This window comes from Python bivittatus, unplaced genomic scaffold, assembly GCF_059951505.1.
Source record: "Python bivittatus isolate LINGU-HERP-01145 unplaced genomic scaffold, Pbiv_v1 ctg000330_np1212, whole genome shotgun sequence".
Classification (NCBI taxonomy): Eukaryota; Metazoa; Chordata; class Lepidosauria; order Squamata; family Pythonidae; genus Python; species Python bivittatus.
Window position 1 is genome coordinate 51,970,379 of NW_028277058.1, and position 15,308 is coordinate 51,985,686.

The 15,308-nt window shown below is 37.9% G+C and overlaps 1 protein-coding gene across 1 annotated transcript; it reads left to right on the forward strand.

Moving 5' to 3' along the window:
• The first annotated feature begins 1,982 nt into the window (after nt 1-1,982).
• STRAP (serine/threonine kinase receptor associated protein) lies at nt 1,983-14,493 on the forward strand. The gene is made up of 10 exons (XM_007422975.3): nt 1,983-2,271; nt 6,205-6,340; nt 6,516-6,597; nt 6,809-6,881; nt 7,652-7,748; nt 9,619-9,756; nt 10,416-10,552; nt 12,171-12,320; nt 12,960-13,025; nt 13,520-14,493. The coding sequence occupies exons 1-10, from the start codon at nt 2,160-2,162 to the stop codon at nt 13,579-13,581; spliced, it is 1,053 nt and encodes a 350-aa protein (XP_007423037.1). The 5' UTR covers nt 1,983-2,159; the 3' UTR covers nt 13,582-14,493.
• Nucleotides 14,494-15,308: the final 815 nt, after the last annotated feature.

Genomic DNA, 15,308 nt, shown 5'->3' on the forward strand with positions numbered 1-15,308 from the left:
AATTTAAAAAACATTACTTAAAAGAGGAAAAGGAGAGTCCAAGAAGTTAATATTACACACGAGCCTTATATCAAGCCCAGTATGTTTTCTTGAAAATATCAGGCCCTGGGAGGATCATTTTGATCTTGAAGAATTTTGCTGGAATGCTTTTTAAACATGTTTCAGCAAATTATTCACAACTGACCTGAAGATAATCCGCAGATGGAACAATTAGGATACATTTACCATTTTTGGTGATAACAAATCATTTGTTTTGTTGCCTTCTAGAAGGATATCACCCAAAGATACATATGGCTCCCATTTTCTAAGAGTTCTGGAAGACCTTAAGACATGGCTGTACTCCCAGGCCTGGGGTGAGGGTACTTTGTGGAGCCCCTGTTGGGTTTATTTTGATGTTATTCTTGTTGGCTTGACTCGACAGTTATGTTTTGTTACGTTTTTAACAGTCTTTTCATTACATATCTGATATTTTGCAAGCATCCCAAAGTCGTTTTGGAATCGGGCAGCCTTAACATATCTAATAATAAAGAATACAGGAAAACCACTTACGAAACAATCTTTCACAATGCACCTTTGTGCAATTAACAATTAATTAACAATGAGAATTATTGTTAGTTTATTATCCATTCTTCCTATAGACATAAATCAATACAGCATGAGAAACTGATCCGAAGTGTATTACTTCAAAACACTGGAAAACTAAACTGCCTTGTTGTTGTTACTGTAATCAGTATGGAAACTGTTTTGGCTGTAAAATTAACATTGCATTACTGTAAAGAGTTTTGAAGAATCCTATAATAAAGGTAGAACACTGTTTTGTTCTTCATAGAAATGCTGAATATACGCAGAAGAGTCAAAATTGTGTTGGACTTAGGCATTGGACTAGGACTGGGAAGACCCAGGATTAAGTCAGTCTGAATTCAGCAATGGAAACTCCCTGGATGACTTTGTATCAGTCACTCTCTCAGCCCAATCAACCTGACAGAGGCCCCGTGGAATTAAAGGAAAACCCCCCAATGTAAATTGCCAACACAATGGTGGCGGTCCTGTTATATTAAAATATTTGCACTTCTCTTTAAGACTAGAAAGCAGGAGATGTGAGTTCTAGTCCTGCCTCAGGCATGAAAGCCTGCTGGGTGACTGGGCCAGTCATTCGCTCAGCCCAACTCACCTCACAGGGTTGTTGTTGTGGGGAAAATAGGAGGGGGAAGGAGTATTAGGAATGTTCACTGCCTTGAGTTATTTATAAAAATAATAAAGGTGGGATAAAAAATCTAAAAAAAAATCACCTGCGTACTTCCTATATGTAGAGTCACCAATTTCTTATTCTTTTCTCCTCATTGGCTTTGGTAATTTATTTTCTTTTTGAGCTTTGTCTGCTTTAAAAAGAAAGTAAGCTTTTTCTTTTCTTTAATCTATGTTTTTTCTTTTATATTTATCTTTCCATACATATTTATATAAAATGTATATAAAATATAAATAATTTAAACATATTATTTAATATAAAATGTGTATATATATTATAAATACTATACACACACACATATATATATATATACACACACACACACACACACACACCCATACCCTTCTAACTAAACTTGTGTTACACTGGCGGTCCAATGCGAGGTTTTTGAACCATCCCCGAAAGAAGCGCAGCATTCCTTGGCTTCGCATTTCCTTTCCTTTCCTTCCCTTCCCTCCTCGAGAGGAAAACCTGCCAAGTCACAGGTCGGATGGGCCTATTTAAAAAGCACAGGACAAGAGTTTCCCTCACACTCCCAAGTCCTAGGTGGAAATGAAGCCCTAAGAAGGAGATGTGAGGGGAATAAAGGAGCCCAAACTCTCCGGAGACTCTATGGTAGCGTGCCCTGTGACGTCACACACTCGCCGGCACGCCGTGGGATCCCCAAACCGGAACTGCCTCCAGGACCATAGAGTCTAGGCGGAAAGACCTCTCCAGATGAGTAAGCTTCCGGCAACGACCATTCTTTCCTCGCCCCCTCACTTCCGGTCGCCGGTGCCGTCCGTCCCGTCGCCAGGAGCCAGGCCGTTCGCGTGGCTCTGGGCCAGCGGCGCCACTCCGGCCGAACCGACCCTCCCGCGCTCCCCCGTTCGTCGCTCCCCCCGCGGCTCCCTGCTCTCTCCCGACTGCCGCCATGGCGATGAGGCAGACCCCGCTGACGTGCTCCGGCCACACGCGGCCCGTGGTGGACCTGGCCTTCAGCGGCATCACCCCCTACGGATACTTCCTCATCAGCGCCTGCAAGGGTGAGCCCGGCGGGTCCGGCCTTATCAGCTCGCCCTTTGCCCGAAGCCCCTTCGCAGAGGCCGCCGCGGGGCCCCTCCAGGCCTCTGGGGCTGCCTTTCCAGGGTCGGGCCTTGCTTTGGGGTTCTCAGCGTGGGCCACATGGGGCCACAGTCTTCATGGGGTGCGGGTTGGGTTATAACCAGGGCAGAGAGTGAAGTACCTTTTTGCCCAGCGAACAGAGACTGCGAGCGGGTCACGGAGGTAAATGAGGCTCAGAAGGGGGCCATGAGCCAAAAAAATAAAAAATAAGTCTGAGAGGTTTAGAAGGTATGGGCGGCGCTGGTTTGGGGCACCGTAGCTATTTCCTTTTCTTTATCCCCCCTCTCCTTTTCTTCACTAATACTCCACTTTGCCTGTTTCTAAGTTGCTCCCCTCTTGAAATACAGTAAGGCCATGCCAGGCTATGTAATTGTATAAACTGTTAAACCCCGTGTGAATCTATAATGTCGGAATGGTGATGCTAATACTCTTTGTTAGTCACTTTATCCATTTTAGATGGAATAGAAGATAAGTGCCCAGTATATATTGACTGCCAAATAAGCATTCATGTTATTTTCCTATTTGCATGTCATGGTTATGTTGTGAAGGTGTTATGTGATGCAGGAGCATCGCTGTGGAAGCTGAGCGGGGTTTGAAAGGGTCAGTTCCTGGGAGGAAAAATTGCGTTTAACATGGAGGAGAGGTGGGATATTGGAGAAATGAGCTACTTAATCCCAAGGAACTTCAAACTACTTATTTTTCAAAACTATATTGTGAGATAGTTTATACCACAAACATTTATTTCACTGCCTAAATTTGCTCATATGTATAAATTTGATGTTGGAGAAAGAGAAATCACCCTGCCAAGTATACGTGACTAAAGTAGTAAATGGGTTTTCACCTTCAGTATTTAGTTTATTTAAAGGAAACTGCAGAAATGTGTGATTTAGAAATTATTTATAATTGAATATTTTTTACAATATTGTTCTTAGATATTTATGTTGGCTGGTTGTTTGGGCTGCTATAAAGAACAATAAATTTAATAGTCCTAGCAGGCAGACTAAAAGGAAAATCAGTAGTATTTGCTGGCGTATATAAAATAATAGAATGTACATATATCCTTATGGCAAATAATTTTCATTTTAAAAGCTTATTTCTTACCATAAAAAAACTTTTTTCCGAATAATTTGATTAAAGATTATATCGAATAAATAAAACCAATACAAAAAACCTAATACAAAGTTACATTTAAAAAATATAAGAAAGTGCAGAGAAAAGGAAAAAAATTCCCCCAAATAAAAATAAAAAGAAGAAACTTCCCTTTTAATCCCCAGCAAGTATATACAACATTAACAACTTATCACTGTCTCTTAAAATACTACCAAATACATCTTCATTCCATACTTCACCCCATTTTCTATAGACCCATCTCTAAATCCTCAGCTCTCCTTATTAATCAACAAAAGATATAAAGGTTAACAGACATAACTGACAACATAAGCATTTAGTCCCCCTTTCTATTTAAACATAATCCCCCAATCCCTCTCTTAATAATCAAAATCTAATCCCAATTATCAATTAAACATTACAAAAATATTAAAAAATAAACCATTAATCATCACCAGAGATAGCAGCCCATTATTAATCCCAGTTAACAATTAAACATTACAGAAAAATAAAAACTGTTAAACATTACCAAAAATAGTAACATAGGTATTACAAACTAAGTCATTACACTCAATTGAAATGAGTTACCCAGTCAAAGTAACCATTAAACATCCCATTACTTAACCTTAATAAAATAAACCAGTTTTGTATTTTTTTTCTTCTTCCTCCCATTGATCATTGAATCCCATAGGTAAATAAAATTCTAACATCTGCTTTCTTCTATTATCCTTGTCTCTTCTCTTGAAATCCTTGTCATCTTTATCAAAGTTCATATGTAATTTAAATGTAGCCACTCCTGTAAATCTCTTATATTCCAATTTAAATGAGTAATTCACATCCCTCTTTTGATACATTATTTGTAGACTTTTTAAAATCTTCAAATGATCATCCAATTCCATTTTGTAAATCCAATATTTCCATTTCTTTCTTACAGGTTATAATTTTTAAATCCATCTTAATATCCATTTCATCTTCCAAGAAACTTGATTTTCTTCAGTAGCAACTTTTGTTTCCAATATAGGGTTAAATAGTCCATGCATTCCTTGAGGCAGCTTATAAAAAGTTTCCTTTAAAGTAATCATCTGGTGTTCTCTAGTGATTAATCTTCAAAGCTTTGTTACCGGGCGAAATATAAAAATGAATTTTTTTCCCACACAAGAGGATCTTTTTAATTAACTTCAAAGTCTTTCTTTAAATCAATTTCATTCAAATCCTTAGCAAAAAACAACACTATAGTCCCACTTTTGTTATATATTGGAAGAAAAGATATTACAAAGCTGAAATAATTTTCTTTCTTTTTAAATGGATTGAAGAGACACTCACCCAGATAATACCCAGCTTGTGGTTCCGAAGGTTTTTCAGTCTTAAAGAAGCAGTAAGAAAAAACTCCAAGGTGATTAAAAAGATGAGGTTTAGACAAACTTTAAGTCTTTAAAGAGCTACATTAATAGCTCAGAGCATGGTGAAACCCGTGACTCCCAGCTGATCGCAAGCGGCTGCAAAAACGTCGGTTTCTGGTGCCAACTCAAAAAAAAAAAAAAAAAGGGTGTCTGGAATGCATGAGGGTAATCTCAAGATCTCTCTTTTATCCAGAGAGAATTACTGGCAGTCTGAATCCACATCCAGCTACCTTTTGGATGCAATGTTTCCTGGAGTGCGGGACATCAGTTGGCTAGCCTCACCAGAAGCCAAGTCTTTTCTTACCATAAAAAAATCAAGAGACAATATTCATAGATATCCACAGATAATCAGTTCCAGTCGAAATTGATTCTGAACAATGTAAATTTCCTAGCTCCATAAACAGATTAAAGTAAAAAGCAGAGTAGAAAATCCATATAAATCCATATAGGCAGGGATTCCCTGCATTCTATAATATGTGCATATTTGGAGATATTTAACTTAGTGGGATTTAGTTATAGATAAATATGTATGTGAAGAGGCTGCAGAAGAACTTGGTACTTAATGGATGGTTCTTCATAGAACTACTCTTGTTGCAGTAAATAGGGAGCTGCAATAGGTAGAAATAGAGCAGAAAGTTATATGTCTCTACCCATTAGTAAGATGGAAGTGGTTTTCATGGAACTTTGCAACCCCAGGAAGGAGTTATTAGAAGGAGAGTTTGATCTTTCAAAATGTTATAGAGTGAGAAGTCTTTAATGTAGGGAAATGTGGAAAGAATGAAAAAGAGGATGTCCAGCAATAAAGTGGATAGATTCAATTACAGTGGCAATGGGTGCACCGTTGGAAGACCTGAAGAACCAAGTTGGGGACCTGCAGAAAATCTCTCTGTGGTTGCTAACAGTTGACACCAACTTGATGGCACATTACATGCATACATACATAAAAAACCAAAAATGCATTTGCATTTTCGCTTTTGAAGAACATATCATGTAATAAAAAAGATAAGGGATTATTTTTCCAGTTTAGGAATGCTTAGTATAATCAGCTATTGAACTGAAGGTTGAATGCAGACTGCCAGTCCCTGACTGAGTTTTTTTTTTGTGTCTATCCATGAAGAGTGGTTGCGTGTGTGCACATGCAGTAAGCAGGCAAGCTGCAGTGTGCTGAAGTTCATAACTGAAAAATGACCCAAGGCAACTTGCATAAGACTTTGTCAGACATATTAGAATACCTTGTTCTTATACATGGGAGTTTCTGCTATGCTCTGTAGCCTCTTTCTGAATTTACAACATCTGTAAACAAATGTATGCTGTCTAATTGAGATTGTCTCCCTTTTCCACCTCCAGATGGTAAACCTATGCTTCGGCAGGGTGACACAGGGGACTGGATTGGAACATTTCTTGGTCACAAAGGAGCAGTCTGGGGGGCCACTTTGAACAAGGATGCCACTAAAGCAGCTACAGCCGCTGCAGATTTCACTGCGTAAGTGAGAGTTGTCAGATACCGAAATGTTTGCAGCCAGGTTAAGATTTTCTCAGGTCACAAATTGTTAAGAAGTCAGACAGTATCACGAAAGCTAGTATTTTGTGTAAAGAAAGTCTGCATCTGGATTTTGCTGAAAAGAGGATGTGGTTAGCTGACTCTTCTTTTGTTTCAGCAAAGTGTGGGATGGCGTTTCAGGGGACGAACTCATCACTTTGGCTCACAAGCACATTGTCAAATCTGTGGACTTCACTCAGGTAAAAAAAAAAGTGCAACAGTTTTTTTTGTCTCTCTTGATTTTCAGGATTTCGAATCTGCCTTCACTTTTCTGAAGATAGCCAGCATGTCATTGATTTTACTGACTTCTTAACTAATAAGATTTAAAAAGGTTCTAAATATAATTAACTATCTTAATACGGTATAGAACTGCTGAGCCGTACAAATGACAATGCTAATTTTCTCTTCTAGGACAGCAATTACTTGTTGACAGGTGGACAAGATAAATTGTTACGTATCTATGATTTAAGCAAGCCAGAGGCAGGTGAGTTTTTATTGTTCCTATGAATCAGTAGAACGGATTACCAGAAGTTGCAAATATTTCTACGCCAATTTGAAGGCCCGCTAAGCTGACTGACTTTTCCCCCCCTTGTTTTAATATTTTTATTTGTAGGTGGCCAGAGTTCTTTGGAGTGGGGTGGCATATAAATGAAATAAAATAAGAAAAACTGTGATTAAGAAAAACCACAGATTCAGACAAAATGCATGTGAAATCTTCTGTTCTCTGAACCAAAATACAGGAAAGGGCAGAATATGAGCCTGAAGTTTATTGCAAAGAAACCTTTGACAGCTAATTTTGTTAATGTTATCAATAAATTGGATTGTCTTTTTTATTGTGGTATCATCAGAGTAGGATCTTGGGACAGGAGTCCATGGCCCCACTCAGTCGAACAGGCAAGGGAGGGATTGAACATAGCAGAACTGATTTATCACTTCTTGAAGTAAACAATGTAATATAAATAGTGATCTAAGGAGGACCTTTTAAGCCCAAAGCTGACAACTGAATTTAGCCACATGAAATTACCTCTTTTAGGAGCAAGGAAAAAGTGATATATTCTGGATCTGTTTTGATTGTATCGTTATATGCGTGGGAATATCCTGAAATATCCAAACATGCATTGTATACTCTAATATACAATAATTACTTTCATAATTTTACTTATTAACCACAAATCAAGTTGGCAATATGAGCTTAAGGAAATTTAAGGAAATAGGTTTTCTTTTTAAATACAAAATATTTCTTGTACTTTTTAGAACCTCAGGTGGTCAGCGGTCACACGTCTGGTATTAAAAAGGCTCTGTGGAGCAGTGATGATACACAGATCCTTTCAGCAGATGATAAAACAGTCAGGTAAGAAGTAACCAGTAGCTCTTCCCCCAGTGCTGTACCAGAAATGGATGGTGGAGTTATCTGGTTCTCGTCTTCACTATAAAACCATGTTTTGAATTTTGAGCATACGTGCTTAGCTTTCCAGCCACTGGGCTTTACCATGTGAGTCAGAATCTTTCACTACTGTGATTCAGGATCAGTTTCATTTTTACTTGGATTCCAGCATCCTTCAGTTGGAGCCAAGTGCAAAAGAGTGTCTGGGAGGTGAGAAGAGAGTTGCATACAGCATTTAATTTTAAGAAACAGGGCATATCTTCAAGCTGGAATTTGTATAACAGCTGAACTCTGCTCTTTTCATTTTCCTTTCTTTGTTTGCTCCCAAATTTCATTTCACCTGTCTAATTTTAAAAAGCAAGTCTTACTATGTTATTGTTTTACTAGTTTTGAGACTAGCTGCTCCTAATCTACTGCAGTATTTCTCAATCTCAAGGCCTTTAAGAAGTGTGGACTTCAGCTTTCAGAATTCCCTAGCCAACCATGCTGGCTGGGGAATTCTGGGAGTTGAAGTCCACACATCTTAAAGGCTCTGACATTGAGAAACACCGATCTATTGAAACAAAACCAGTAGATGTCTTTAACTCATTGTACTTTGCCTGTTCCAGTGGGGCTCATATGCGGAGTATTAGAGCTTTAAAATATGAACACAAATTTATTACATCACCATTAAAGTTACAGAAATATGTTCTATAAGAGTATATTCACATATTTAAATCATACTGATGTTACAAACATGGGGATGTTAAACAAAAATGGGGTAGGAATAAGCTTATATCATATGAGCAATTCTCTATTTATACTTTCAGAATAGTCAGCTTGACTTATTCAATATTCATTGGGGTGTCCAGTAAATGAAAAATATTTTGTTGAATTGATAGAAACTTATTTAATATGTTTTTATTATATTGAATAGTTGTCAGTATTGTTTTCCATATTGGAAATTGCTTTCAAACATATGCTTTTTTAAAAAGTATCATTTCCATTTTACTCTCTTGTTAAAACTCAGGCTGGGTTATATCTTTGAGATCACCATAGAACATATTGGCATATAGTAAAACCTTGATTTTACAGACTCCTCTTTAGCTAACTTTGGATGAAGTAGACAAAATTGTAATTCAGATTTCACCCCCCAAAACCTTATTGTTGGAAATAATATACATGATGTGAATAAAGTTACATTATTTGTGTAAATTGTACAAATGATGTAAACTGTTTCATACAGCATAAATTATTTTAATTCCATAATTATGCAAATTAATTTAACAGGTATGCCTTCTGCCCAAATAGCCCATAAAATCATGGTTTTATTGTATTTGAATTGTGTTTAAGTCTGATCTTGGGATATTGGTTAAGACTTCTGGGAAAGTACTGTTAATCATAACTTTGTCAGGTACTGAGGGAATTGCATGCATAGCTTCAGAAACTTTTGCTGATGACACGTTAAATAGTAAAGTGATTTATCATTTAACTTTTGATTTAAGCCTGTGTTGCTCTTCCATTATCAATCAGATGTTAGAATTATTTTCTGTAAGTATGCTTGCTTTCTTAGAAAATGTCACATTTTCTCCCCCTTTTTTCACGTTCAGTGGATTTTGCATTCACTCACTCTCAAAATGGGTGAATGTGTAACTGGAATATATATGAAACGTTTATCTTTTTGCTGAACAGCAATGACAATTAAAAAAAAAATGTTGATATGCTTGAGCTGTACTATAAGTATCATGAGAGATTATGATGGTACCGAAGAGCATTTTCTCCAGGAGTGTTTGGTGTTCTGACTTACCAGATTGCAATTATGAGCTAAACAAATTTTGCTGCTGTCTCTCCACTTCAGACTCTGGGACAGAAATACATTGACAGAAGTGAAGGCAATCAACGTTGCCATGTCCGTGAGTAGCATGGAATACGTGCCCGAAGGAGAGATAATAGTGATCACCTATGGCCGGACCATTGCCTTTCACAGTGCAGAAACGTATGTTTGTTTTTAACATGAGTGTTTCTTTAATCAGACCAGACAGACAAACTGGTCAAGCGTAGAATAGCGTAAGGAGACAGTGTGCATGCCACCATTCTAAATCATTTCTATACTTTTATGTATTCAAACCTACTTTTATTTGCTAAAAAATATTGTGGGTTTTAAGCTGTAATAATTGTTTCTTGGTCTGTGTAATAGCAGCACTCAACTTCCATTGCCTACGTTACAGTGCAAAAGGAACTCTACTATCACCACCACCGCCACCCCCTGGCATTTTGCTGATGTGTGTGTCTGCATCTAAGGGAAAATCCATGTATCTGTAAATGATAAATGTAATCTGTAATGTTTTTATGACTGCTTCATAATGTTTGCTTTTTGGCTATAGAAGTTTCATTCTGTTTACTTTCAAGTGTACCCTATTTTTATTTTGCAAAATATATTGCAAAAATAGAATTATAACCTTCTAAATACGGGTCCTGTTTTGTTAACAGGCATTTCGAATTTCTGGGTCCCTTTTTGTTAACAGACATCTCAGATTTCTAATGGGTAAATTTAATCAAAATAAAAATTCCTCTTTATAATGTTTTTTTCTTTGACATGTTGAATATAGGATTTAAAAAAAAACCCTATCTTAGCACTTTCTTTTCTCTCCATAGTCTGGAACAGATTAAATCATTTGAGGCACCTGCAACAATCAATTCTGCATCCCTTCATCCAGAGAAAGAATGTCTAGTTGCAGGTGGTGAAGATTTTAAACTTTATAAGTATGATTATAATACCGGTGAAGAACTAGGTATGTGATATATTTAAATTAACTTCAGAGCATGTTTGGATCAGTTTCCTGTCTGTTAAAAAATAAAGCCGGTTTAACCGCTAATTGTAGAAATTTAAACTTGAAAATTTTGGGGGAATTAGCAAAGCAAAGGTAACATCCTAACCTATTATTATCAAGTTGGTACTGTACTCACATTTCACTCCACTGGACTCTGAATTGTGGCTTTAAACAGATAATGGAACTTCTGTGTGTAGGGGTGTGTGTGTGTTTGTGTGTAATTGTGTTCAAGTCACTTTTGCATCTCATATTGCAGACATTTATATGCTTACACATAGACACAATTATATTTAGCAGAGTATTGTGTACTCAAGTCTTTCTCTGGATGAGATGTAGAAGAGAAAAAAACAGGAGTAAGACCCCTCACCAATTTCTCTTTCCTCATAGCTAGCCTATAACCCACACCATTTCCTCAGTGCTGCTTGTTGCAAGAATCATGTGCAGTTAAAGGGGCAAAAACCTGTGTGTGCTCTATGGCAGGAAAGGTAAGGAAATTCAGAATGCCTGCCATTAGATATGAAAGTTTTGAGCAAGACTGCAGGAGAAGGAATATTAATAGACACTTGGAGCAAAGAAAAAATAGAAAATGGCAGCTAAAAAAGGCTGACACTTTGAAGGCTGCTAGTAAAGTTAGGTCTTGATCATGCAGAAGTTTAAAGGGCATGAGTATAGGTGTAACCAGTCCATGTTGACTGGATTGGATCCATGCTAATAGTCATCCACAGCAGGTAAAACAGATACTATTAGTAGCTCTAATACAGCAAGCTGTTCATTTTTACTTCCTATAGCTTTTACCAAAGTTGTCTTTGTAATCTAGCTGGAAAAATTGCAAGTTTCCTTGTATTACTTCCATGCCAGAGAATATTTACTGTTCTTTAATTCTTAATCCTTGGCCCTGTGATTCTGTGACCCACCTAGGCACAGAGGTAACAGATAATTTATTCATTAGATTCACATCCCACTTTTTGTACAGGAGCTCAAGATGGCATATATACTGCTCCATCCTCCAGCTTTTCCCTGTAGCAAACAACCCTGTGAGGTAGGTTGGGCTGAGTGAGAATGACTGGCCCAACGTTCCCTAGGAGGCTTCGGTGGCTGAGGGTGAACTACAGTTTGGGTCTTCCTGCTCCTCAACCCACTACACTGTACTGGCTGTTTAGATCAGGGACTCATTCATATTGAATCTTGTGTTCCTCATTCTTGCAGTAACCCTCTGGCAGTTTCTCTAGTTTGGGTGAGATAATGTCTCTGAACAGGGGCAGACATAATGCTGAGTGAACTGATGTGGTTAAAGTCTTATCCACACAAATCCTCTGGTTGCTGCAAATCCCAAAATCTCATCTGCTTTCTGGTGGCAAGTCCACATCTCAGGCATCAGAGGACCTCTTTGTTGCATAAGCAAGTGGAGCTTCTAATATTTGAGGCCTCATTAGTGTAGTTCCACAAGAGAGAACAGAATTCTTCACTTGAAGTCCCACCACAGAGCAAGCTCTCTTTGTTGTTTTCTTCAAAGCTTGAGCTAAATCTGTTTGTATCAGTGCTTTCCTTGCATTATTGACGTGTTACAATTTCCTTGCAGAATCTTACAAGGGGCACTTTGGGCCCATTCACTGTGTCAGATTTAGCCCAGATGGAGAGTTGTACGCTAGTGGCTCAGAGGATGGAACGCTAAGGCTGTGGCAGACGACAGTAGGGAAAACATATGGTCTCTGGAAATGTGTGATTCCTGGTAAGAAGTGTCTTTTCTACTGGGGCTGAAGTGTACACTAACTTATTTGTTCTCTGATTTCTGAGATAATTGTTATAAAATTGTACTGGAGCATTTTTTTTTGGCTTTGCTGCTCAGTAACTGACTGACATCTGATCCAGTTGCCTATCATTGGGCAATGTGCTTTGATTAAAACTTGTCATTAAAATGCCAATCCTGTATAGTACCACTTCATCTAGCCCGTGAGGGACTCACAGAGCAGTGATGCCCTGCATGAAAGAAACAACCAAAAATCATCCTTGAGAAAAGGCTAGGTGGAAGTTTTCCTTCTGGCATCTGGGGTGAGGGAGACTGAAGGCTGTTCAGAAGGATGTAGAGCTCTCTCCCACTGACTGACATGGCCCCCTGAAACAGAAGTTTTATTTTTCTAAGGCCAGTAAATATATTTGTAGCTGGTTCATAATAGGTATTAATGTAAGACAGTAGATAGATTGTCCTACCTTAAACCAGGCAGCTTTATCAGGAGGAAAAACACATAAAACAGCAGTGGAAAAAGTTTAGTGTGTGGCGGAAGGCTACACATTTTGTAGAAATTTACAAAACTGACAAGTTTAACAATGTAAAAATATGGTTTTATGCTTTCTAATTCTCTTTCTCCAGAAGAAGAAGGTGGAGAGCTGGCTAAGGCAAAAGTCAGCCTTCCAGGAACTGCAGAAGAAGAATTAGGTAATGATCTAATGTTAGAATCTAACCAGAGTCAGCTAGAGGCTGGCCTTTAGAAATGTAGGATAACATAGCAAGTGAGAATGGGAGGGACATAGGAGATCCCATATGAGTCACACTAAACTGTGAAAACTCTGAGATTATTCTGTATCCCCTTTATGTTAAAATAGCAACATCTACCTACATTTTAACTTTGGAACTGTTGCAGAAATCTCAGAATGTGAGGGATTATCTGGAGGACAATGTTTCTTGGGCTGGAGCAGGCTTGTGTCAATTGAAAGGCCACCACAGGAAACATTCTTGCTAGTTCACTGGCATAAAGGGACAGCTGTGGCCGAATGCTACTTCCAGCAACCTAGCCAAGATCTACAGAGTGGAATACAAACTGAGTTATGGTGGAATACAGGCATAGTACTGAAAATATGTATTTTTAAATTAACCTCTGCTAAAAGTTAACATGAGATTTCTTCTTCTTTTCCTTATCCTCAACTTGGCAGAAGACCTTGGCTCTGAAAATTCAGATTCCATCTATAGCACAACTCCTGAAGTTAAGGCTTGAGCATCACAGCTGTTAATGACAACACATGAACTTGTTGAGACTCAACCCAAAAAAGAAAAAAGGAAAAAAAAAACAGCAGTCATATGCAGCAGCCTCCCGGGGTGCAAACTGTGCTGAAGGCAAATATGAGGCAGTAATTGATGAGAATGCATTGAAACAGGTTGTCAAGAAAGATGAGTAGTGACTGAAACAAAAAGTAACGGTTTGGCTGTCTTCTAGCATCACTGCCTATTGTAAGTCTGAACATAACCAGACACCTGAGATCCTTTTTTTCCAGTGTTGATTAATTCATTGTAGTGTTTATTATTGAAGAGAAATGTAATGGTGTCTGGTAGAGTATGTTCGCTGAAAGTGGGAAGGTGACAAAAGACGGGGATCATTTGGTTAAATAAAATATTTGGGGTTTTGGGGTTTTCCCCCACTTTTATTGTACACTGCTTCTGTTTCCAATCATCTAAATAAAATGCTTCTACGATAGCACTCCTAGGAAATGTTATAAAGTGTACCAGGTAACTCATCTGTTTCTGAACAGTACTGATCAACTTGAGACTTTCCTGGAAAAAGAGGACTAAGATTTGGGGGTGGTTTTTGCACAATAGGTGGCTGAATGCCCTGCTGCTTGAAGCTTGTATTTGCTTTTCTCCAGTAAATCTTTATATTCAAAAGTCTCTAAAAATAACATGTGGAGGATCCATGTATTAATTGCCTCTGGTCAAAATTGTTCATATAATTTCTGAATTTACACCATGTAAAAACGTAGATACTTTGCCATTGTATTCCATCTGAATTTCTTTTAGATGGAAGCAACTAAGTATTTCTATATAATTTTTTAATGTTTTCAAAATTGATCTTTATGTATACATCAAATTACTCATATGTTGTATAGGAATAAAGTTGTGGTTTAAAGAGTCACCTGTAGTAACTGGAGAATAAATATAAGATCAGCCACTAACGTTTTTGATGGTAGCGTATGTTCAGAATACTTTGTGTCCAACTTAAAAGGAATATATATCCATAAGCCTTGCCCATTCTCTTGCTCTTCAGGTGTCTTTTGAGTTATAGTAAATTGTCTCATGCACATAAACACATCAGCCACATTGGCTGGAGACCTGGGAGTTGTAGTCCAACGAATCTGGCAGGTATGATGTTGAGGAAGATTCTTAACCGAGTGTTCTACAGTACAAGGGGAGCTGGAAATTACGATTAGCTCTGTGATGTACTGAATCTTTGGAGGCAGTAAAATACCTGAAATATTAATGCAGTTATGATGGATTTGTTAAAAAGAATACATCCCATTCTTAGTGGATGCCTTAGTGGAAAAGGATGTGAAAAAAGATGAAAATGTGCCATCTGAACCTACAGTTATACAGGATCATGTACTTAAGAATGTGGGCTTTTAGGACAAATAGTAAGATTTTCACTGCATTTTGATAACAGATTACAAGATCAAAAGCAAATATGACAGGAAGAATAATTGTAGCCTAGCCTCCAATACTGTTTTTTTTTTATAGATGTTTTTTTTTATACCGGGAAGGTCTGAAAGCAATGGTAACTCTCCTTGCACTAAAACAGAATTTGAGCTGTATTCTTTGAATCACCTGATTTAAAGAGTACCAGCTTTCTTGGTTGCTTATAGATGCAATAATTTTTTTTTTCCTGTTTCTTGGGTGCCCTGTCTTTTTGCATGTTTCCCACAGGCTTTTTGGCTTGAACCCTCCACCTCTAGG

What these genes read in the sequence shown, in the direction of transcription:
- STRAP (XM_007422975.3), top strand. Translation starts at nt 2,160, where the DNA reads ATGGCGATGAGGCAGACCCCGCTGACGTGCTCCGGCCACACGCGGCCC. An exon ending in GCCGCTGCAGATTTCACTGC is followed by an intron (nt 6,341 to 6,515) that starts GTAAGTGAGAGT and finishes CTTTTGTTTCAG; the next exon opens with CAAAGTGTGGGATGGCGTTT. An exon ending in TAATACCGGTGAAGAACTAG is followed by an intron (nt 10,553 to 12,170) that starts GTATGTGATATA and finishes ATTTCCTTGCAG; the next exon opens with AATCTTACAAGGGGCACTTT.